Genomic DNA, 25,718 nt, shown 5'->3' on the forward strand with positions numbered 1-25,718 from the left:
AAAAGAATAAAATACCTAGGAATAAACCTACCTAAGGAGACAAAAGACCTGTATGCAGAAAACTATAAGACACTGATGAAAGAAATTAAAGATGTTACAAACAGATGGAGAGATATACCATGTTCTTGGATTGGAAGAATCAACATTGTGAAAATGACTATCCTACCCAAAGCAATCTACAGATTCAGTGCAATCCCTATCAAACTACCAATGGCATTTTTCACAGAACTAGAACAAAAAATTGCACAATCCGTATGGAAACACAAAAGACCCCGAATAGCCAAAGCAATCTTGAGAAAGAAAAACGGAGCTGGAGGAATCAGGCTCCCTGACTTCAGACTATACTACAAAGCTACAGTAATCAAGACAGTATGGTACTGGCACAAAAACAGAAATATAGATCAATGGAACAGGATAGAAAGCCCAGAGATAAACCCATGCACATATGGTCACCTTATCTTTGATAAAGGAGGCAAGACTATACAAGGGAGGAAAGACAGCCTCTTCAATAAGTGGTGCTGGGAAAACTGGACAGCTACATGTAAAAGAATGAAATTAGAACACTCCCTAACACCATACACATAAATAAACTCAAAATGGATTAAGGACCTAAATGTAAGGTCAGAGACTATAAAACTCTTAGAGGAAAACATAGGCAGAACACTCCATGACATAAATCATAGCAAGATCCTTTTTGACCCACCTCCTAGAGAAATGGAAATAAAACCAAAAATAAACAAGTGGGACCTAATGAAACTTAAAAGCTTTTGCACAGCAAAGGAAACCATAAACAAGACGAAAAGACAACCCTCAGAATGGGAGAAAATATTTGCAAACGAACCAACTGACAAAGAATTAATCTCCAAAATATACAAGCAGCTTATGCAGCTCAATGTCAAAAAAACAAACAACTCAATTAAAAAATGGGCAGAAGACATTTCTCCAAAGAAGATATACAGATTGCCAACAAACACATGAAAGGATGCTTAACATCACTAATCATTAGAGAAATGCAAATCAAAACTACAATGAGGTATCATCTCACACCAGTCAGAATGGCCATCATCAAAAAATCTACAAACAATAAATGCTGGAGAGGGTGTGGAGAAAAGGAAACCCTCTTGCACTGTTGGTGGGAATGGGAATGTAAATTGATACAGCCACTAAAGAGAACTGTATGGAGGTTCCTCAAAAAACTAAAAATAGAACTACCATACGACCCAGCAATCCCACTAACTGGGCATATACCCTGAGAAAACCATAATTCAAAAAGAGTCATGTACCAAAATGTTCATTGCAGCTCTATTTACAATAGCCCGGAGATGGAAACAACCTAAGTGCCCGTCATCGGATGAATGGATAAAGAAGATGTGGCACATATATACAATGGAATATTACTCAGCCATAAAAAGAAACGAAATTGAGCTATTTGTAATGAGGTGGATAGACCTAGAGTCTGTCATACAGAGTGAAGTAAGTCAGAAAGAAAAAGACAAATACCGTATGCTAACACATATATATGGAATTTAAGAAAAAAATGTCATGAAGAACCTAGGGGTAAAGCAGGAATAAAGACGCAGACCTCTTAGAGAACGGACTTGAGGTTATGGGGAGGGGGAAGGGTGAGCTGTGACAGGGCGAGAGAGAGTCATGGGCATATACACACTAACAAACGCAGTAAGGTAGATAGCTAGTGGGAAGTAGCCGCATGGCACAGGGATATTGGCTCGGTGCTTTGTGACAGCCTGGAGGGGTGGGATGGGGAGGGTGGGAGGGAGGGAGACGCAACAGGGAAGACATATGGGAACATATGTTTATGTATGACTGATTCACTTTGTTATAAAGCAGAAACTAACACACCATTGTAAAGCAATTATACCCCAATAAAGATGTTAAAAAAAAAAAAAAAAAAAGAGTCATGTACCACAATGTTCATTGCAGCTCTATTTACAATAACCAGGACATGGAAGCAACCTAAGTGTCCACTGACAGATGAATGGATAAAGAAGATGTGGCACATAGATACAATGGAATATTACTCAGCCATAAAAAGAAACGAAATTGAGTTATTTGTAGTGAGGTGGATGGACCTAGAGTCTGTCATACAGAGTGAGGTAAGTCAGAAAGAGAAAAACAAATACCGTATGCTAACACATATATATGGATCTAAAAAACAAAATGGTTCTGAAGAACCTAGGGGCAGGACAGGAATAAAGACGCAGATGTAGAGAATGGACTTGAGGACATGGGAAGGGGGAAGGGTAAGCTGGGACGAAGTGAGAGAGTGGCATGGACATATATACACTACCAAATGTAAAATAGATAGCTAGTGGGAAGCAGCTGCACAGCACAGGGAGATCAGCTCGGTGCTTTGTGTCCACCTAGAGGGGTGGGATAGGGAGGATGGAGGGAGATGCAAGAGGGAAGAGATATGGGGATATGTGTATACGTATAGCTGATTCACCTTGTTATACAGCAGAAACTAACACACCATTGTAAAGCAGTTATACTCCAATAAAGATGTTAAAAAATGTATATTATTCAAGATACTGATTGTGAGCAGGAATATGACCCAGACAGCATGGGTCTCCCAGAGAAAGTCCAGGCTGGGCCCTGTCTGCCGATGATACACTGTGTTAAAGTATTGCCTTCATTTAAAAAGCTGATTTTGAATGCCTACGGAAGTTGCATATTTTATTACTAATTCCTTATGTCACATTCATTTTGGTTGTTTCTTTTAGATTTTACTTTCCTGACTCACCATTTTGCTTCCAGGCGTGATAACAACTGTGCAAAATGATAATCCGTCTCTTTCTCTATGATTCAACTGACAGCATTATATCCGACAAAAATATTCTTTTACAATCAAAAGTTTGGAGACCGTTTTTGATTGAATCCCCTTTAAGTGAATCAAATACCTTATAAATTAAAATCACACTAAATGCATGATCTTATTCCTCAGTAGGAATTACTTACAGGCGTAGTTACAGGTGACTTTTCACTGCTTGGAGAATCCACTGTACAGAAAGAAAGGAAAAAAGATCACAATGTGAGTAGCTTCTAATTGTCTTTCTTTTTTGATCGTCTCAGTGGAGTGTGGTTCCTATGTCAGCTTCAAACCAACTTTTTTTGGTTAGCCAAGAGCATTAGAAAATCATGATAAAGCAGACCCCTGAAGCAGCTTGTACCCATCACCAAGAGAAGTTATGACCAGTGTAATATGATTGATCACATCAATTAGCACCAGGTACTACATTACAGGAAGCGAAATCTATTCCTATGAGTGCTCATTTTAAGGCACCTTGCACTCTGGCTTGACTGACCAGTTCCCTCACTGTCTGACACAGAGAAGGATCACACAGAGAGAGGCCAGATGTCATCCAGGAAGCAGAGAAGGTGACACAGTTAACAAGAGGACCGTTACCAGTTCCAGGTAAATGCTTCTAATCTTTGTTTAAAAAAAAAGAAGAAGGCCATAAAGAAAGAGGTGAATATTATTTCTTTGGAATTTCAAAATCAAAGTAAAATTCTGCGAATTTCCCCCAATTTTAGTACTGATAACTGGTACTGATATCAATGAACCAGCTCTTTGCTAACTGTGTGCCCCTGGAATCAGAAATGAAGAAAAGTACCAGATATAATTGGTTGCCCACAACATGGATTTTGCAAAAAAGAAATAGAGCTCCCCAGTATGCATTTTACCTGACTGGGAGAAAAACTGGGAACGTCGCCAAGAGTTCTGAACTCTCAGCAGAACGCTGGCAGTGCCAGGCGACTCTAGATCAGATGGCAGAACAGAACAAATAGAAAAACCATGAAAACAGGGCTGAGACTTGAATAGAACCACACTCCCAAGTACTAACGGAGGTTTGGCTGTCATCAGAACAAGGATTGAGAGTGAAAGTATCCAAAGTACAAAATACCTCAATAAAATGCACACAAAACCCGAAGATGTGGACAAAAGTCCATAGATGGGCCAGTTTACGCTATTGTTTGGTGTTGGGTGGGAGTTTAGGAGCTCATACTTAAAGGTGATATTGTTAAGATGCTGAATCTCAAAATGATGGGATGATGTGTGATGTAAGGGCAAAGTGCACAGTTTACGTTGCTTTTGGAAAGCACTAGAAAAGTATAAAAGACAGCAGAGATGAGTTCAATTATTCTTACACACTTTATAAATGTTATTATGGAAGTCTGTGGTGGCAGTTATATACGTGTGTAGTAAAAAGATGTGTACGTGTGTATCTGTCATGGGGTGGCATCAGGCAGACAGTAGCTGAAGGCAAGCATTTGCATCCTTAACCTAGATGCTATGCTCATCTGTCATCGTTCTCAATGCAAATAAAGACAGTGGGTTTTAAAATGTGCACATATTTTCCTGAAACATCAATTCAAGATATCTTTCTACTATTGGGAGACAGTTGAGAAAAGGAAATCTGTCCTCTTTAAATGTTATTTTATGAATGTTTTCAGAGTATTTAAAGGCTATTTATGCACATGGGTATGTTCAAGGGAAATCTGTGGAGCATCACTAGGGCCCCCACACATCTGCAGTAGCCTGTCTGAGCAGTCGAGAAACAGACCACTTGGTGGAGATGGTGGCATCATCACTGTCCTGGGGAGAGAATGTTAGGTATGGCCCCAGGATTCCTGATCCTGACCCTACAGCTTCTTTGGACTTGATGTGCAGCCTCTGACTAGTCATTTAAATGTATGCTGACTTTTTTTTTTTTTTGCGGTACGCGGGCCTCTCACTGTTGCGGTCTCTCCCGTTGTGGAGCACAGGCTCCGGACGCGCAGGCTCAGCGGCCATGGCTCACGGGCCCAGCTGCTCCGCGGCGTGTGGGATCTTCCCAGACAGGGGCACGAACCGTGTCCCCTGCATCGGCAGGCGGACTCCCAACCACTGCGCCACCAGGGAAGCCCCTATGCTGACTTTTTATAGCTGGGCAAAGCCCTATACCCCCCGCCAACCCCCAATTAAAGACAAATCATGTCTTTTAAGACTACATTTATTAGAGGCCTTTTGCTACTTGAAAGATAGGAACTTTAGACACTCCAAACAAGTATTAATGTTATTTTTACATCTACCAGTGATGTTTTTGGTACACAATTTAAACACATGCTTCAAGCCAGTGGTTTCCAGAGTGTGGTCCCTGGATCTGCAGCACCAGCATCACCTTTGGGAACTTGTTAGAAATGTTAGTACTGTGGCCCCAGCCCAGACCTACACAATCAGATGCTGTACGGGTGGGGTCCAGAGAGCGGTGTTTTAATTAATCCTGCAGGAGACCCTGCCACATCTCAGGTTCGAAAATTACTGCTATGTCTCTACAATATAAACACTCCTATTTTAAGGAGAGCATTTAAGAATGCTTTATTCCTGCCTGGAACCTTGCTCTATACTTCTACTCTTACTGCAACTATTCTGCAGCTACTAGATTATACTGTAGTGCTTATTCTAGGTCAGGTGTTGAGCTAAATGCCTTGTTTTTTTGTTTTTTTTGGTTTATCTCATTTAATTCTTCCAACAACCCTATGAGGTTGGTACTGTTATTATTTCCAGTTTACGGGTGACAGAGGTTAGAGAGAACTTGGTGGGTAAGATCATACAGATTAGAACTTGAAGAGCCAGAATTTGAAGCCAGGCCTTCTGTCTCTAGAGCCTGCAGCTGTAATTACAGTTTCCATGAGCCAGACAAGAGTATGGAATAGGTATATGACAAATATAATCCCATCTTGAAGAATGATTTTGGAAATGCTCTAGTGCCACTGAATTTTATTTTTCATTCACCTTAGATAAAGCATGAAGTAAAGTCCCTTAATTCAACAGCACATTTTACAAAGTCGAAATGTCTTACAACAGATAATTAGATGTAAAAATATCGAAGACAATAAAACTAATTAATATGGCTTGAAATATCTATTTCCTCTCTATATTACTTATATACACAATTAAAAAGTGCTAGAAATAGGGCAGAATTAAAATCTAAATGTGACCAATTGCTGGCCCAGTTAGGAGAGTTTACTTTTGTCACTTCCCTTCAGGACAGTAGGGCTGACGAATTTAAATCAAATGCTTTGAAGACAGTATTGAACTTGTTTCCACATTAAGAAGCTAGTGATCATCAGTACCTGTACCAATTAATTCCCTCCCGAGTACCTCCTGTTATGCAGATAGAGCCCAACTTATCTCCCAGCCGTCAACAAAGACTAATGGAAGCCAAGTAGCATTCTGCCACAGAGCTGCCCATCCTTGAAAAGAAAAGCAACAAGTCCCCAGCCACAATGACCCTGTACATCCTCTCTTTGCCTGGACTGATAGATCTATAAAGTGTACTGGGGAAAGCACGTTAAAAAAGAAAAACAAGAAACCTTATAGTTCTTGCCTCCTGAACTCTCGCCGTTTTCACATCACATCAGTAAAGAGAGAGAACTCACACCAGTAAAGCCCGGTGGTCTGTCTCTTGTGAAGCATAGTCCCTATGGATCACGGAATCCTCAGGACCCAGCCCCCTACTGTTCACATCCCTCAGGCTCCTTTCTGGTGGTTGTGGGTGCCTGGGGTTCTAACCAAGATAAACGGATTCAGGTTGGGCTCTTAAAGAATAAAGGGGTGAATTCACAACCTATACATGGCCTAAAGGCACTTGGGGACTTTGCAGTGGCCATTGCCATTTTAAGACCTTCCTAGGCCCTAAACGCCCATATTTTTCGAGGCCATCCCTCCCTAAATTATACCAAACATGTTAAAATGTATCAAACATGGGACAAAGTGAGAGAGTGGCATGGACATATAAACACTACCACGTGTAAAATAAATAGCTAGTGGGAAGCAACTGCATAGCACAGGGAGATCAGCTTGGTGCTCTGTGACCACCTAGAGGAGTGGGATAGGGAGGGTGGGAGGGAGATGCAAGAAGGAGGAGATATGGGGATATATGTATATGTATATGTATAGCTGACTCACTTTGTTATAAAGCAGAAACTAACACGCCATTGTAAAGCAATTATACTCCAATAAAGATGTTAAAAAAAATATATCAAACATATGAAATATATTAAGGTTTATCCTCAGCCTATATATATATGTGTTCCATATAACTATATATTCTAACTGTAAAGCATTTTTGGAAAGATTAAAGTTTTTGGCTCTGAGTAACACGTTGAATCTATGATCGTGAATGTTTCTTGGTAATCATCACGCACAGCCAGGAACTATGACGGGGCAAGAAAATCTGACTTTCTTCCAAAATCACTGTCAAAGTAAATGAATATCTTAGGAAGACTAGACAATTAACAGTTAATGAACTTGACATAATATTAAGATCATAAACTCTTTATTAAAGTTATTGATTTTTTATTTTTTAAAATATTTAAGAGCCAATAAAAGTGATTTTTGGGTATCAAATACTGGTATAGGCCCTATTGTGCCTACAGTGTCTGGCTGACAAAACGGTCTTGGCAGCGGGGGTTCCTGGCTAAGCCAAACAGAGACTGTAGCTCCAGACCTCCACTCGGAAGTGATTAATTCAGCCATCATGGACTCTGGCAAACCCAACGGCTAAAGGTACATCAACATAAAGGAAGTGATCTGCCTTGAAAATGAAGAATATTTCACTACAGATGGGCCCAGCAGAACACGTAGAACTGAAACAAAACACTTCTATCTTTTTACCTTGAGAACTGAGATTTGGCAAAGGTAATTGGCTGCTTTCAGGCATTTTGTCCAGAAATGGAAACGTCAGGGTTGCTTCTGGTTCTGGAGATTTTGGCTTTACCACCTGGATCATGGGCAACAGACATACATATTACAAGTATTGTCCATTACTAAATGCACAGGTGAAATAAAATTTAAGGATCCATGGCTACAATAAGTCAAGAAGCCCAAACATTTAAATTGTAAATGGAAAATGTTGCCCCTTCTCCAAACCCCTTCATGCTTTTCTACATTAACAGAGAGGTCAATTTTTCAGAGAAATCAAACTAGAGCATAAAAATTTGATGATCATGTTTCTTCAAACTCAGAGGACAATATTCCATATTTGAGATAATACCTCACTCTGTTTCATGTTCTTATTGGGATCAATCACGGTTTCTCTTCTTGGTACTACATAATACTGAATTTGTAATGTCAGGAAGTGAGATGTTCCACATAAGATTTAAAAAAAATCTTACTATGTAAGTATTAAATATTAAAGTAATATTACCTTCTAATGGGCATTATTCTTGAGACACTACATACTCCCCCCAACAAATTTACGCAAAGCACATTAAAGACAATATACTGTGCTTGTTGACAAAGAAGCATTATTGTAAATAACCATTATATCAAACAGCGCCATAGCGATGATGCCCTTAAGGGATTTTTGAAGCATGTTAGACCACATGACCTTATGGTAAATAGATCCAAAGTTACAGGCTTTAAAAATTCTTATGTTTGCTTTGTAAAAACAGATTTTTCTTGTTATTGCTAGTTAATTTTATTTTGTTTCCCCCCCAATCGGAAGGGCCTTTGGTAGAACACCCTCCTTCCGATTTGTTGCTTCTAATCAACTGATTTCTGAAAGACCAGATAACCAAACTAAAGACCAAAATAAAGAGTCAATAGACTCTGAGCAGAGATCGGAATGAGGAGTGTGGCTGGATCAGTTCCGATGTCCTTTTAGCTGCTTACAGAATCTTCTCTGATTCACTGGCTGGTGGCCATGAAAAGATTAATTTTATGGCCAGTGGGCGAGTGAGGCTCCAGAGCATTTGTTTCATCATAAGTTGATCTCTTATTTGGTCCTCAGGATGATTTAATGTCTAGAATTTCTCCTCAGTAAGATTTTATTTTTCTTGATGAATAATATATTCAACCCTAACGGAATCTTGAAGAAAATACAGTTAATTGTTCTGCATTACAGAGGTCAACTAGATGTCCTAATGAACTTCAGTGTTAAAACATGCAGCAAAACCCAAGGCCTAGATTTACCAAAGTTGACAACCCTCAGATCTTAAGCTCATACCATTTCCTCCATAGTGGAATTGACAAAAATATGTTTCAGATAATGCCTGGTTGTAAATGAAACAGTTAATCTCAGCAGAAATGCTCAAAATACCCACTATGTAAAAGGTCAGCCTGTGTGCATTGGTACTTTGTTTTATAAAGGTAACACTCTCAAGTGAAATCAGAAAATAAAAGCTGTTGCAACCACTGTCATCATCTTTCTTTCTTTCTTTCTCTAAAAATTAACTGTAAAGTAGAGAAAGGAGAAAAGAGAAATTCACATGGTGTGAAAAGCATTGGGTTCAAAGACCATAATTCCATTTGCTAATCATCTAGCAGAGATTCTTAACCTGGAGTCCACAGAAAAGAAGTCATGTGGTTATACATATTTCGTACTACTTGATACCAAGGAAAACTTGGTAATGCTGTATATTTTATGGTTTAAACAATATTATTCTGAGAATAATGTTTACCAGATAGACAAAGGGTCCATGGTGCACGTACACGCGTGTGCACACACACACATACACACAAAGTTAAGAACCCCTGAAAACAATTTTTTCCATAGTAGGGTAGCCATGACACTGGGGGTCCAAAGATGGATCACATAGATGAGGTTACACAGATGAGGAATGCAGATGAATATTTTTTATGTTATGGTATCCATTTTGTTTGATTTTAAAAATATTTTTTCTAGCAATGTTATGAGTTTTCCTTTCATTTTATATTTACATAGGAAAAAAGGTCAATTTGCAAGAAGAAGAAATAAATAGATTACAAGTGTAATGTGGGTCAGGCACAACCTGCAAGGGCAGGAAATCCTGTCTGCCCCCAACGCTTTTCCTACAGTTAGGTTCTTCTGTTCAGACCTCCAGACCATTTTTTAATTCTCTATGTATAAAAATGGGGGAGTAGCTAGAGTCTGAAATCCCCAAAAGGCATCAGGGAAGCAGGCATTTTTGGGTTCCACCAGGCATACAGCACTCTCAGCATCTTAAGGCCAGGGGCTGTGTCTTATTCACTGTTGAATATCCAGTGTCTGCAGAGTGCTTGGCACATAGTAGGTGCACAACCACTATTGGCTGAGTAGATGATAGATGAACCAGAACTAGAAGTGGTAAAATTTTCACTCTAAAGTCAAATCCAAATTTAGGTTTAATTTTTAAAGTTGGAATATCACCACATAAAGTGTCCAGTAGGCAAGTCAGTTGTACTCTATCTTGGTGACCCATCAGAATCACCTGGGGACCTTTCGAAAATACAGATGCCTGAGCCCTGTTCCCAGAGACTGAGATTTATATGACCTGGTATCTATTAAATTCTAAAGGGTAACCAAGGTTGAGGACAAGAGGTACAAAAGATGACTTTTAGACTGTGCCTGAAAACAAACTAAATTAATATGAAAGAGATGAGACTCCAAACAAAGAAGAAATTTAATAAAAACAAGATGTTAAAACCCATTATATCAGAATAATAATTTTCTGGTTTCCTTGTTATTCAAGTTCAGAGGCATCAGAAGTACCATTACTGTAAAACAGGTAAATATTGGAAAGAGAATATGGAGTAAGTTAAAAATAAACAAGTTCATGCACGGCAAACTAAAACCTAACTGCAAAGCTTTATAACAGATATCTATACCACATTTTTCTTTTAAATGTATATAAATTTTATAAAAATTTTTATAAAAATTTTTATAAAAATAATTTTATAAAAATTAGCCATTTAAAATAAATTTTAAAAGATGTTGAGAGAATATATATACCACTTATTATTAATAGAGAGGTAGGTTTCAGTGACTTTTTCTCTCTCTTGCTCTATTTCTGTTTTTTATTTATATATTTATGTATACTTACACATACTATTTGATAGATTTGTTACATACTTCCATGTATATCACTGTAAATAGACATTAAAAATAAATAGCTATAGGCTGAATGTTTGTGTCCCCCCAAAATTCATATGCTGAAACCCTAACCCCCAAGGTAATGGTATTGGGAGCTGGGCCTTCTGGGAGGTGATTAGGTCATGGGGGTGAAGATCTCATGAATGGGACTAGTGATGGTATAAAAGAGACTCAGGACCCTTGGCCCTTCTGCCAAGTGAGGGCACAGCAAGAAGACAGCCGTCTGTGAGTCAGGAAGCGGGTTCTCACCAGATGCTGACTGTCAGCGCCTTGCTCTCGCCCCTCCCAGCTGCCATAACGGACAGAAATAAATTTCTGTTGTTTATAAGCCACCGAGTCTATGGTTTTCTGTTACAGCTGCCCAAGTGGACTAACACAGACATCTTTCTATAGGTAGTTACATTTTTTTTTTTACAATGAACATGTATTATATTTGTATTAAGAAAAAAAATACAGATCAAAGGTAGGAAACAAGATCAGGAGAGAAAATAAACCTTCATTACAAAACGGTGCCACCATGGCAGCCGGCAGTACCACGAAGCCACGTGAATCGTGGACTTAACGGCTTTAGTCCACCTCACCTTTTGTGACAGCACCAGTTCCACCTTTCCACTCATTTCGTTTTCCGGTTTCTTCTGGTCTTTCTCTTCTGGCACCTCGTTCTTCACCTGGGGGCTGGAGGAGAGCCCCACAAAGGCCACGGTCGGGCTGGATCGAGTCACAGTTGATGTAAAACACTGTGGCTCTGAAATGGAGTTACATTCAGAAACATAAAGAACAAGATGAAAACCATATAAAGGCTCATTGGTCCTGCCATGCCAGGAAGTACACTGAGTACATATCTTGCCCGGGGCAACACGGAGCTGGATTACAGTGTGATGAGAGGTACAAAAGAGCTTCAGGTACTAGAATTCTCTAGGCTCTTTCAAGATATTATTAAAAAATAAAGCAACATAAAACACATCAAAGAACCCCACTATGAAAAACTTAAGTTCTGAATAAGAGTCCCAGTTTACATATGAATAACACTACATGAAACAAAATGCTGGTAGGAAATATTACGAGAGGTGGGTTGGACAGGTGAACATTTATAGATAATTTCTATCCAAATTTCTTTCCAAATGAGGGGCAGCCTGACTCTTCCTTTTGTATTTCAATGTTCCTTTTTAACATCATGTTTTCATAATTGGAATGTGTTAGGGATTGTGTGGTTAAAAGCAATATAATGCAATGAAAATTAAGTGTTCTCGGGTATACAAAGAAGAATTTGATACAGTCTAAAGTGGGTGGAAAAGTCACCACCTGAGGGGGCATATCAGAATGTGGAGGTACAGTCTAGTTTGAAAAAGTATACACTAAAATTTTTAGTAATGACTTTTAATTTACTTTACAATGCCATTTAAAAATAACTTGGTATTAGAAAAGGGTGAGAGGTTTTCATGTTTATCAAAAGAAAAAATGTGTTTAAAATATCGAGAAATATTACTTTAGGGAAGAGTGGGTTTCTATTCATACTCACTGTTCATATTTGTGGCATTACTTTATTCTTTCAAACTATTCATTGGGTTTACCACTTCAGCATCTTTTTTTTTTTTTTTTTTTTTTTTTGCGGTATGCAGGTCTCTCACTGTTGTGGCCTCCCCGTTGCGGAGCACAGGCTCCGGACGCGCAGGCTCAGTGGCCATGGCTCACGGGCCCAGCCGCTCCGCGGCATGTGGGATCTTCCCGGACCGGGGCACGAACCCGTGTCCCCCGCATCGGCAGGCGGACTCTCAACCACTGCGCCACCAGGGAAGCCCTCAGCATCTATTTTTATGATATATTTTTAATCTGTCTTATCTATTGTTGTTACTGTGTGTTAAATATAACCCTCAGTTTTTAGCATTATTGATTAGGGGAAATATAACTCTCTTATGATGATGGAGATAAACTTTCAACAAAATGAGGGCTTCCCAGGTGGCGCAGTGGTTGAGAATCCACCTGCCGATGCAGGGGACATGGGTTCGTGCCCCGATACGGGAAGATCCCACATACCACGGAGCGGCTGGACCCGTGAGCCATGGCCGCAGGGCCTGCGCGTCCGGGGAGAGGCCACAACAGTGAGAGGTGCGCGTACCAAAAAAGAAAAAAAAAACGAAGTAAGGTAGCAAAAAGCATGGGTTCCTGTTTTTTTTTACAGCAAGATAAATCACTTGGTCAGAATTTCCCCCAGGACGTCACTAGGTGGCAGCACAACCACACCAGTCACAGAGCCTCATTCACTACCTTTTCTATTTTCATTCTCTTAAGAGTTATCACGCTTTACCTTAAAACTAGTCTGTTATAAAAACAAACCTGATGAGGCAACTTCTGTATTCCCTTTTTCTGTTTTTTCACCATCATTCTCATCTTCTTGACTGTTTGTTTCAGTTTCTTCAGTCGTTGCCTAAAAGAAAGATATTTTTCCACCTTGAATACATTATCCCTTTGAAGGTTCTAGAAGGTAAAGGATTTCTTTCTCTTTTTTCCAGTAGTAATTTTCAGGCCAACGAGGTGAGCTGCCTATATGAATTCACTCTTTTCTATTTCCAGTGGTGAAAGGCTGGGTTTGTCGGAAAGAGACGTTCCGTGAAGGAGAACATAAGTGCTGAAGCAGAACCATGTTATGAGGGCACACAACCCCACTACCTCCCCACCTCCTCTGACTGCCTCTTTTTCCTTCCTTTCACTATCAGTTTTTCAAAATCATAGTTACCACTCTCTTGCTTCCAAATGGGTTTACAGTTGGCTTAGGGTCATATCACCAGTGAAAAAAATATTTTTTTCAAGTTGCAATTAACCTCTCAGTAGCTTGTCTTCAGCACAGATGCTGGTGGCTCTTAGCACTGTGCATTTTATTCTTGAAGTTCTCTCCCTTCCTGGGCTCTCAACAACTTTCTGTTACCCAACTTCTCATATTCCACCCCCCCCCCCATAATTTCTGAAAGAAACTGAAGAAGACAGAAAGAAATGGAAAGATATCTTGTATTCGTGGATTGGAAGAATTAATATTGTTAAAATATCCCCATTACCCAAAGCAATCTACAGATTCAATGCAATCCCTCTAAAAATTCCAATGGCATTTTTCACAGAAATAGAAAAAAAAAAAAACCCTAAAATTCATATGGAAATACGAAGGACCCCAAATAGCTAAAGCAATCCTGAGCAAGAAGAACAAAACTGGAAGCATCACATTTCCTGATTTTAAACTATGTTACCAAGCTACATTAATCAAAACAGTTTGGTACTGGCATAAAAACAGACACATAAATCAATGGAACAGAACATCCAGAAATCAACCCACACTTTCATGGTCAACTAATTTTTGACAAAGGCACCAAGAATACAAAATGGGTAAAGGATAGACTTTTCAGTAAATGCTGTTGGGAAAACTGGATATCGACATGCAAAAGAATGAAATTGGACTCTTATCTTACACCATACACCAAAATCAATGTCTAAATGGATAAAAGACTTAAAAGTATGACTGCAAACCATAAAACTCCTAGAAGAAAACAGGGGGAAATCTCCTAGGCATTGGTCTTAGCAATGATTTCTTGGATTTGGCACCAAAAGCTCAGGCAACAAAAGCAAAAATAAACAAGTGGGACTACATCAAACTGAAATGTTTCTGGACAGCAAAGGAAACAAATAACAAAATGAGAGGGCAATCTATGGAATGGGAGAAAATATTTGCAAATCATACATCCAATAGGGGATTGATATCCAAAATACAAAAGGAACTCTTACAACTCAATAGCAAAAAACATCAAATAAACCAACTTAAAAATGGGAAAAGGACCTGAATAGACATTTTCCCAAAGAAGATATACAAATGGCCAACTGAAGTCATGTATATGAAAAGATGCTCAACATCACTAATCACCGGGGAAATCAAAACTACAGCGAGATATCACCTTATATCTTTTAGGGATTGTTATTATCAAAAAGTCAAAAGAGGGACTTCCCTGGTACAGTGGTTAAGAATCCGCCTGCTAATGCAGGGGACGTGGGTTCGAGCCCTGGTCGGGAAGATCCCACATGCCGCGGAGCAACTAAGCCCGTGCACCACAACTACTGAAGCCCACGCACCTAGAGCCTGTGCTCCGCAACAAAGAGGAGGCACCGCAATGAGAAGCCTGCTCACTGCAACCGAGAGTAGCCCCCGCTCGCCGCAACTAAAGAAAGCCCGCGTGCAGCAACGAAGACCCAACGCAGCCAAAAAAAAAAAAAAAAAAGTCAAAAGATGGCAAGTGTTGTTGAGAATGTGGAGAAAAGGGAACCATTGTACACTGATGGTGGGAATATAAATTGGCACAGCCATTATGGAAAACAGTATGGAGTTTCATCAAAAATTTAAAATAGAACTATTATATGATCCAGCAATTCCACTTCTAGGTATATATAGCCGAAGGAAATGAAATCAGTATCTCGAAGAGATATCTGTACTCTCATGTTCATTGCAGCATTATTCACAATAGTTAAGATATGGAAACAACCTAAATGTTGATGGATGACTAGATAAAGAAAATATGTATATATTATTCATATATTCTGATATGTAAATATTACTATTATATGCACAAATATCAATATTATACACACATATACAATGGAATATTATTGAGCCTTTAAAAAGAAGAAAATCCTGTCATTTGTGACAATATGTATGAACCTGGAGAACATTATGCTGAGTGAAATAAGCCAGACACAGAAAGACAAATATTGCATGATCTCAGTTACATCTGGAATCTACAAAATTAAAATTAAAAAATGCCAGACCCGTAGTAACAGAGAGTAGAATAGTAGCTACCAGAGGCTGGGGCATGGGGGAAAAGTGAAGGAGAAAAAAAAAGTAAAATGATTGTTGCCTGGGTCTGAGGGGAGGGGGCCATGGGGAACTATTGTTTAATGGGTACAGAGTTTCAGTTTAGCAAGATGAAAAGAGTTCTGGAGACGGATGGTGGCAATGGTTGCACAATATGAATGTACTAAATACTACTAAACTGTGCACTTAAAAATGGTTAAGATAGTAAATTTTATGTTTTACTTTACCACAATAAAAAAATGGAAAAAAATTTGTAAAAAAAATTATTTGCAAATTTTCAAAGTTAAAAAAAAAGACACAAGGAAACTTTAAGCCACTAGCCTTTCAAGCTGCTAAAGAATTTTCTAATAGCATCTAGTGGCAAAGATATGCTTTTTCTTTTGGAGGATGGGGTAGTTTTGACATCTTCATAACTAGATGAGCACTTTCTAATGATGGATAACTGTGTATCAATTCTGGAAGAACATAATATTAAATTAACATGCACCTTTAAAACCCTAGGAAGGAAATAAGCATCATATTTATACTATAAATGGATTTTGTAACTTTTTAATACATCAAGAAGCCTGAATTGAAACCCCTTAAGAGACTTAATGAGTGGAAATGGTTAAATGAACCAAAGTCTCTTTTATTATAGTGAAGTTACATATATATGTTCTCTGTGTGTGTGTGTACACTGTTATATGAACAACTGACATGAGAGTAGTATTTGAAGACCCACCAGCCTAGTATTACAACAGAATAACCTGGGTTTAATAATTTAAAGTGTCCCCCCACACACATAGAAGTATTAATACATAGTGTTTTTTGTTTTATGATGTTAATATATAAATAGTCAGAGATACTGATTTTTAATATATAAAATACTGTCTGAAATACTGATTTTTACGTTTTCTCCCCAAATGGATTAGATTATGGAAAACTATCTGAGGTTGGGAAACAAATTTGCAGTTAAATATTGATGTATGATGTTCTTGAGAACACTGGTGTTTCCAGTGACTGGGAAATAAATAACTACAAAAACTGAGCCAAAGCCTTCCCAGCCCAAACATGAACAAAGAAATGGACATATTTTATTAAATCTTAGATGTCATCAAGTTTAAGTTGTATTATTTTAGGTACTACTAAGAAAGAAAACAAACTACTAAACAAACTAAATAGGACACACTATTGATTATAAGACATATCCTGAAAAAAAAAAAAAAAGACATGTCCTGATTTAGAGATGCTCAAGTGTGGCAAGTGTGCCCCTTGGAATCAATGAAATAAGATAATTCATGAAGACCTTTAGACATAGTTTTTTAAAATTTATTTATGTTATTTATTTATTTTTGGCTGCACTGGGTCTTCGTTGCTGTGTGCAGGCTTTCCCTAGTTGTGGCGAGCAGGGGCTACTCTTTGTTGCGGTGCGTGGGCTTCTCATTGCCGTGTCTTCTCTTGTTGCAGAGCACGGGCTCTAGGCACACAGGCTTCAGTAGCTGTGGCACGTGGGCTCAGTAGTTGTGGCTCACGGGCTCTAGAGCGCAGGCTCAGTAGTTGTGGCACATGGGCTTAGGCTCCGTGGCATGTGGGATCTTCCCGGACCAGGGCTCAAACCCGTGTCCCCTGCATTAGCAGGCGGATTCTTAACCGCTGCACCACCAGGGAAGCCCTAGACATAATTTATAATGCAGAAGAGACAAAGTCCTCAAGCACTACTTCAATAAGGATGATTTTTCTAGCACACCTCACTTCAGTAATATTTTACTTATGCATGACTAATGCAGAACTTCGATTTTCAAGAATACTCATGTTTCTGGATGCATTTCTATGTGGCTTAACATTCAAATACTGAACTCCCAGATGACCCAATTTATCTTCCCTTGAAAGTATGTTTTAAAGGTTATACACTGTTGTCACTGTAGCCATGGTCAATATTTACTAGATTTCCCACATGTCAGCACTCGATGTGGATTACCTTCCTTAGTCCTCAGAGCAAGCTTGTATAAAGTATGCACCAATACGATTCCCTTTATACAGGTGAGGAAGCTGAGGCTCAGGAGGCTAAGTCACTCACCCAGAGTCACATTGCTAGTAGGCAGGGGAGGTAGGAACCCTGACCTGTGCTGGTAACCTCAATGCTCCAACATCTGGACTTGGAGTCACACCCACTGCCAACTTCTCCCCAGGTATTTAAAGGTTTTGACCCATAAGATGCAATCCCGAACCTGAGTGTCCCAAGTTTATTGCTGCCCTTTCCATGCCCTTTCCTTCTCATCCATTCTACCTCATCCTTTCCATTCTACCTCTCATCCATTTATTATGCAAAAGATGAGAACTCTCCGGGATCTCTCGGGACAGGGGGCAAGTTAGCCAAGTCTCCACTTCCCAGGGCAGCTTGAGACTGGACCACCCCCAGCCATCACCCCATCTTGAGGCTTTTGATCCAGGCCAGGTTCTGAGCGGGGCAGGGACCCAGCATGGTATCTGACATAGAGCCAACATGTAACCCATGATAGGGGAGCAAATGTTAGATGCATTATTTACGAAATTTATACTGTCAAGCTTAGTTTAAATGCATACTAGTCATCAAAATCAAGCTATTACTAACAAAATATTCAGGATAAATTAAGAGCAAAAGCAAGTTACAACACAATTTGAATAACATGATCCCCCCAAAATATTTTCTATACACTGAGAAAAAGAAGGATGCACATTTTAAAAAATCTTAACTTCTGAGTGGCTGGAGTAATAACTAGTTTATTTTTTTTATGGTTTTCTATATTCTGCTATATATATATAGACTATATATAATCAAGGGAAATCCCAAAGCCAGTTTAATTAACGTCTGTCTGATACTCCATTCTGAAGTCTTGTTACTTTTGTACTCACATCATTACTTCAAAGGTAATGAGTTCAAAATTGGCAGTTTTAACCGGTGCCGATGGACTCAGAGATTTGCCTGAAACAAACCTGTCTTGCTGGAAAATGTGCTTTATGGCCCACACGTTCCTTTGGTTATAGCTGAAAAGAGGAGAAGCCTTCCCTTCTCCAACTGGTAATACTGTCTCAAGAATGAAAATAAAAACAGATCCCTGGACATGAATGAATGAGAGCACAGAAAGGTTACAGGGGCCTAAGCCGGGAGTTGGAGTCCCCCTGACTAAGAACACCATCTAAACTGGCCCTGGTGCCAGACCGAGCCCTGAGGCCACAGGTGGGAGGTGGCAGTTTCCTGGCTTGAGAGGGACATGGTCTAGCCACAGATCTGCCTGGCTTTGGGCTGTTCTTTTAACAAGAATCTTACTGGTGAACCAGCCCAGAGAGCGTCTCTGTGGAATGAATTGGATATATGAAGCAGGAGAGGACAAATGGTCCTGAGACCCAGGGTCTGAGTGGCCCTGTTTCTAGGACAGAGGAGGTATGAAAGCTTGGACTGATCATTTAACCTCTACGGGTTGGAAGGTGTGATGTCCAAGGTCCTTACCTGAGCTGCTATTCGGTGACTCTGACTGACTGTCCGGCTCCAGTCCTGAAGAACTTATCTGGACGCAAGCCTGGAAAATCAGTCTATTTATGTCTTGGCACCAGGACCCAGGTGCCACATATGCCATGCATATGTTTCCCTTTTTGCTTTTATATCACCAAATATCTATTTTCACTGGTTGAAACAGGATCTACGTGGAGAATCAGCCTTTCCACTCCTTAAACTTTTTCTTTTTGCCTTAAACTTCTCCAGCCAACAATGTGCGGGTCTGACCCAGGTTTGATTTTTTTTATTGTTCCTGATGTATACTATCTTGAAGTCAGTAAATGCTTTCAGACCTAAATATCTTTAATGACTTAATTAGAGTATTAAATCTAATGCTCTTGCAACTACTTCTGGATGGAGTAAAACAGTTTCTAGAGAAATGTCTGTTGACATTTGACATCTAAAAGGAATCTGCAGTTGGTCACAGTTGTAAGGAAAACAGCACCTACTCAAATGCCTTCACCCTGCTCTCACTGCAAAATGAAATGTTTCAAGAAAGATCTGATTGTCTGTTTTCCTGGATCAGAAAACATTAGTAAAGTACTGAATTTTCAAGAGGAAGGCCTAGAGCTTTGTCAAGGTGGAAAGATCTTGTTACTTAGTTTGAGAAACGCAGACGAAGTTGTTTAGATCCCTCAGAGCTGAGTCTGGCCGTTGGTCCATGAGGGAGAATTGCCACAGACCCGGTGGGAGGGTGCTGCCAGCGCAGAGGGCATGCAGGACATCGGTTGGGATGAGCTGGCAAGAAGGTGCTGACAGGAGGTCAGCGGGTGAGAGTCCTGGGGGTTTAGGTGGCAGAGGGAAGCCAGACTTGGGAAAGAGTGAATAATAGGAGAACCAAAAAGAGCTGCTGGAAGAAGCGTGTGAGCATCTGCAAGGGCAATCGTCTTCTGGAAAAAGCTGTTCATGTCTGTTTGCTTCCTAGAGAATTACAGCTGGAGCTACTGACGGGCTGAGTTGGAAGACAACATGGAATTTATCCCATTTGTTTGAAATTCACATCTGTTCAATATGGTGATTCTGATGACCTTACTTTAACCTAAAAAACTTTGCACCTATCACCCTTTCAGCCTTCTGAAAAATATACGGTAACTTTCTTTCTCCCATTTGTTGAATGACAATGTTAAAACTAACTTAAGGGCACCTCTGTGAGTCACTGTGACATCATGCTAAGTGCTCTATACATATGAATTCTCACGATAACCATCAGATGCCTATACTATTATTATCCTTATTTTAAATATAAACTGAGGCTCAGGGGGGGTTTGGTCTTTGACCTAGTGCATGGGGTACTTTAGGTATTTTAGGAAAGGGTCATTTTTGGCAACAACAAGGCAGGAAGAGATTCAAAGACAAGTATAGCTCACAGTGGATCAAGAAAACACTAGACTATCTTGAAGGCAGACATTTCTCTGTAGGTCACTAAACAGGATAAATTAGTCCTTAGATTAAAAGACCTTCCAAATTCTTTTCCAATCCTGGATTCTACAAGTCTAGTATTTGTGCTATGATATGATTTTCTTACAGAAGCGAATATTTTAAAATGCAAAAAAAAAGTGAGTGTTAGATTTCCACTGGGAAATATCTCAGGGATAACTGGGAGGGGCCGTGGGAGCCCCAATCCCTCTGGGTGGAGTGTATGGCATCTAGTCACCCTCATCACCTCTTAGCCCTGTGATCCCCTCTTGAGGTCTTTGCTTCTGCTAGTCGCAACATGAGGAACAGCTTGCTCCCCCTCCGTTCCAATGCAAATCCTACAAGTTGACTTTGAAACCCACATAAAACCTTCCCAACTAGACTAACTGCAGCCTACCATGATCTTACCTGTTCCTTGCCGTTTTATGTCCCTCTAGGCTTCTAACCCTGTTTTCTAGCACTTAATTAAATATTATTTTACATACTTTGCTAGTTGCTTTATGAAAATTACTCTCATAGCAAGTTTATGAGTTTCTTTTTCAATTTCAAAAATGGGCCACAGAGTAGGTCATTTATTCATGCTTATCAGGTAACGGACAACCATCGGCACAACGGCTCTCATGATCTCATTACCTTAAAGGTGATTCAAATGAGGATGATCTGGAGTTTGTTGGTCTCAATAGATATAACCAGAGTATTAAAAATTAATAACAAGCCAAACTTAATTTAGGCTCTATTTCTAAAGTAAGAGTCGATGGTCCCAAGAGTTTCTAATGAGAAAGATGAGGTAGAAGGAACCTGAAGACATGACGTCATACGCAAAAGTGGTTGTGCTGACCCAAGAGGCTGACCCTCCAACCTCACACCCCGTGGCCCATTGCAGCGTGGTGCCCACCCTTCTCTGCCGCTCGGCCTCTCCGTCTGAATTAATGCTCCTGCCTACTGGTACTGTGCCCTTTGAATAGTTCCAGCTCACCCTGAAGGAACTGTGACATTTTAGTGGTGGGTGAGGCTACTCCTTTGTAAAAAGTATATCTGTTGGGAATGCAGTTTTGGGAAGAAAGACACTATTTAAAAAGAAGAACACTATTCCTTTGACAGCCCCACAGAATGGGGCAAATGAATTAGAAACAGCAAATCAAGGCAAGCTGGTAAAAAGGCCTGGGAGGCTGTTGAGTGCAGCTTCCTGTTTTAAGCTGGTCACCATATTTTGCCATGACCAATGAATTCTACCGTTTCAATGGGAATATACTGGCTGAAACACAGTCAAGAAATGCTTTTCCTGGAACATGGAGAAGGAAGTAAAACGAGGAGTAGGTTTAAAAATGGCTCTTAGGGGATCTCCCTGGTGGCGCAGTAGTTAAGAATCCACTTGCCAATGCAGGGGACACGGGTTCGAGCCCTGGTCCGGGAAGATCCCACATGTCACGGAGAAACTCAGCCCGTGCGCCACAACTTCGCTCACCACAACTAGAGAAAGCCCACGCACATTGAAGACCCAACACAGCCAAAAATTAATTAATGAAAAGAAAATGGCTCTTAGGATAAAATATTATAAATGGAAAACTTTTGGTGTCATAAGTTGTAAGCGAGTATGAAGAGTGTTTTGGCTAAAATTTCATGAAGTGCAGCTAACAACTTGCCTCGAAGTCTGATACATACAGGTAGTTATCTACCCAGAAAATAATGTAGTAGCCCCTGACATGGTTCATTCAGGAGCCTAAAGCACTAGACATGAGGTAAATAAATGCTATGACCTCTTCAGAACCACTAGGGTTTATTGAACTAGAAATCACTCCAAACTAGGCAGTTTTTTCCAGAGTAAGAGACTCCCAGGCTCTTCCATGAGATTAGACCTCAGGCTGCCTAGGATCATGACGGTTTCCAGAAAAAAGTCCACAAGGCCACCTTTTGATTAGGGCTTTCCTTGTTATACCGTATATACTTCTGAAATAACATGATTTCTTTCAGATCATCTAATTTTGCCTCTCTTGAAACAAGATACTTTTGGGGCAATGTAACCAATGTGACATCTTTCAATCCATCTTCTCTTTGCCATTAGAGAGTATAGCAGCACAACTACTGTTAAGGTGGAAAATGCCTGGCAGTAAGAGACAATAGGCTATCTTCTTTTTATGTTGCTCATTGTAAAAATAAGAAAATTAGTAATTATTGAGAATGAGTATTTTTTAAGGGAGGTTTAGTAAAACCCCAAAACAAGCAAGTAAAACCCCCTTTTCTTCTGTTTACGATTCCATATAGGATTGATAAAGCTTTTTCCCCAATGGGTTAGAAGCTTTGAACAAGACAGATTAAATAGTTGGTGTGGGAAGTTTAGACCTCATACCATCTGGTCTCTTTACTTATTCCTTTAACTTCTGCTGGTAAAAAAATCTATTCCGCCAAGGGCAGGGTTCCTCCCAGATTCAAACAACAAAATGGTCAGAGGGCAGAGGTAAAGGTAGAGAATGGACACGTGCCTGATAGCAGAGCCCTTAGGATTTGTTCTTGGAATTAATCTACTGGGCCTGACTAATCCCTGTGTACCTCTGTTATGGGACCAGTGTGGCTCCTACACTGTTGCTTCTCCAAAGTACAGGGACAAAGAACTGTGCTCAACAGTATGTGCAAAGGGCCTGTGGCCTGATGGACAGAGTAACCAGATTGAGTCATGGAAAGGTACTTATGAAGGGAACTTAGGAAACACTCATCATTAAGTGTGGCAAAAGAAAAATACGAACAGAATTACTAACTGTCCCAGAAAAGCAATCCTACCACTGCAATGTCTAATTAATTGGGGGAACTTATTTAAATTTAAGAGCATAAGTTCATGTTGACTCTACTAGTAAAGTTCCCACACTCCTAGCAGAACTCAGTCTTCCATCTCATGATAACTCATAAGAACTCTTCAGAGGTGGTAACATTCATGCAAATGAAAAGTAGAATTAAATTCCAGGTTGAGGGATTCAGCCTGTGCCTTGATCACAAAACTTTTCTCCTAGAGACCAGCAAACATGTTACCATGGTGAGGAAGTTATTTTGGTCCATTCCACTTTGAATCTCTTTCTAGGGCTTGAGCACTGGGAGGAAGAATTAAATCCTCTCAGCTCCTCTGCGAAAACATATTTTATTCTTCAAAAGACAAATCCTGGAGATAAGAAAAATAATATCTAGTCCTCTGGATGGGTTTAGCTAGCTGGGTCATTTAACTTAGCCCTGGAGCTGGAAGACAAGTTTCTCTCTGGACCAAACTTTTCTAGGTGCTGGGGGAAAAAATTGTGACAGTTTCCCCCATCCTTTATAATTCCAACCCAAACACTATAAATTAAAACCACAGAAATCAACCTCTGGTGAGAACAGATAAGGCTGAACAGAGTTCTATTCTACCCCAAAAGCCGGCCTGTACCTGTGGTACTGACACTTGGGGTTTGATCAGCAAAACCAGCACGAACCCTGGTGAGAGATCTAAGAAAAAGTGTAATCTTCTTGATGACGTTTTATACTCCAAATAAGCAAATCTAATGTTATTTTGAGTTCTCTCTTCTGCTATTCTTGAATTACCCTACATTTTTCAGCTTGGCCATTCAATAGTACTTCTAATTACACTGGATTTCAGGGGCTAAACCAATAAAAAAATTAATTTGATTTTTAATGAGTTTTTTAAAACTAATAAGAAAGATGCCCTTTCATACATATTGTCAAGGATGGAAAGTCAGGTTCTGGCGGCACCAGTTATTTTCAAATTATTTTAACAAGTCTGATGGGGTCCTGAAAAGACAGAAATGAAGGTATTTCAGAGATTTATTTCTTTTTCTATAACACTAGACACCAATCGCAGGGGGACAAGAAAAAGGTTTTTACTCGTAACACATGACACCTTCTGTTATATTCCTCTGTTAGGGCTGAACTGTGTCCTCCCCCCTATTTATATGTGGAAGTCCTAAACTCAATTACCTCAGAATGTGACCTTATTTGGAAACAGGATTTTTGCAGATGTAATTAAATTAAGATGAGGTCATACTGGAGTGGAGTAGGTCCCTAATCCAGTATGACTTGTGTCCTTATAAAAAGGGGAGATTTGGACACAGACAACACACAGGGAGAGTGTCATGTGAACATCAAGGTAGAGATCAGGGTGGTGCATCTACAAGGCAGAGAATTCCAAAGACTGCCAGCAAACCACCAGAAGCCAGGACCAGATTCTCCCTCATAGACACCAGAAGGAACCAACCCTGCCAACACCTTGACTTTGGACTTCCAGCCATCAGGACCATGAGACAATTAATATCTGTTGTGTAAGCCACTCAGTTCGTGTCACTTCGTTATGGCAGCCCTAGCAAACCAATACACCTTCCTAGAAAGAAATGATCGTTATCAAGACCTACTTATTTTTTTTTAAATAGATTATTTCACATTGAAATTATCCCGAAGAGGAAAAAAAAAAGTTTGCTTCTTACCGTCAGCTCTTGGGGAAGAGAACTTGGCTTCTTTATGTTGATCTCAATGCTACTGTTGTCTTGTTTCAGCTCCATGGGGGACCCATGCACTCTGGCCACACCTTCAAACATCTGGGATTTGGTCAACGAGGGGGCAAGTGCCACGGGGGGACACTCTCTTTCCTTCTCCTCCTCGTCAACGTGAACCGTCTCTCCATTCATGGTGACTTTCCCATCTACCTGTAAAAACCGGAATGAACAAGAACATGCTATTCCCCAGCAAAAGATTATGACAAAATAACACGTTCAGAATCACCTTAAATCATTAGCATTTAATAATCACGGTCCAACAAAGAATAAGGTCTTTTATATGCTTCGGTCAGTTCTAGAAACTAGGGCTCCTCTAAATGCCATCTTTGAAGGCTTCTTTAAAAGGTGGTCTGCCTTCTCAGGCTGCTTCACGTTAGAATACATTTCATGTTCACCTTACTGTGGGTCTGCTTTTATTTTGCAGTGTAGAAAATCAAGGGCATATTTGGGTTCCAGTAATTTTTCATTTACTTTCTGACTGCTAATCCACAACTTTGAGACTTTTTTTTCCTGATTAGCATATT

At 39.8% G+C, this 25,718-nt stretch overlaps 1 protein-coding gene across 7 annotated transcripts in view; it reads right to left on the reverse strand.

Annotated features, from left to right (window-relative positions):
- LIMCH1 (LIM and calponin homology domains 1) overlaps positions 1-25,718 on the reverse strand; it is a 339,182-nt gene that overhangs the window by 31,292 nt on the left and 282,172 nt on the right. For all 7 annotated transcript variants that reach the window (XM_027103079.1, XM_027103084.1, XM_027103080.1 and 4 more), the window contains 5 exons: positions 25,126-25,344; positions 13,230-13,320; positions 11,477-11,640; positions 7,679-7,784; positions 2,977-3,017 (listed from right to left, as the gene is read on the reverse strand). In XM_027103079.1, the coding sequence (XP_026958880.1) occupies positions 2,977-3,017; positions 7,679-7,784; positions 11,477-11,640; positions 13,230-13,320; positions 25,126-25,344 (621 nt within the window). The remainder of the gene's footprint in view (positions 1-2,976; positions 3,018-7,678; positions 7,785-11,476; positions 11,641-13,229; positions 13,321-25,125; positions 25,345-25,718) is intronic.

The sequence above is a fragment of the Aethalodelphis obliquidens genome, unplaced genomic scaffold, assembly GCF_003676395.1.
Source record: "Aethalodelphis obliquidens isolate GAN/ISIS:26980383/991018 unplaced genomic scaffold, ASM367639v1 scaffold6, whole genome shotgun sequence".
Lineage (NCBI taxonomy): Eukaryota > Metazoa > Chordata > Mammalia > Artiodactyla > Delphinidae > Aethalodelphis > Aethalodelphis obliquidens.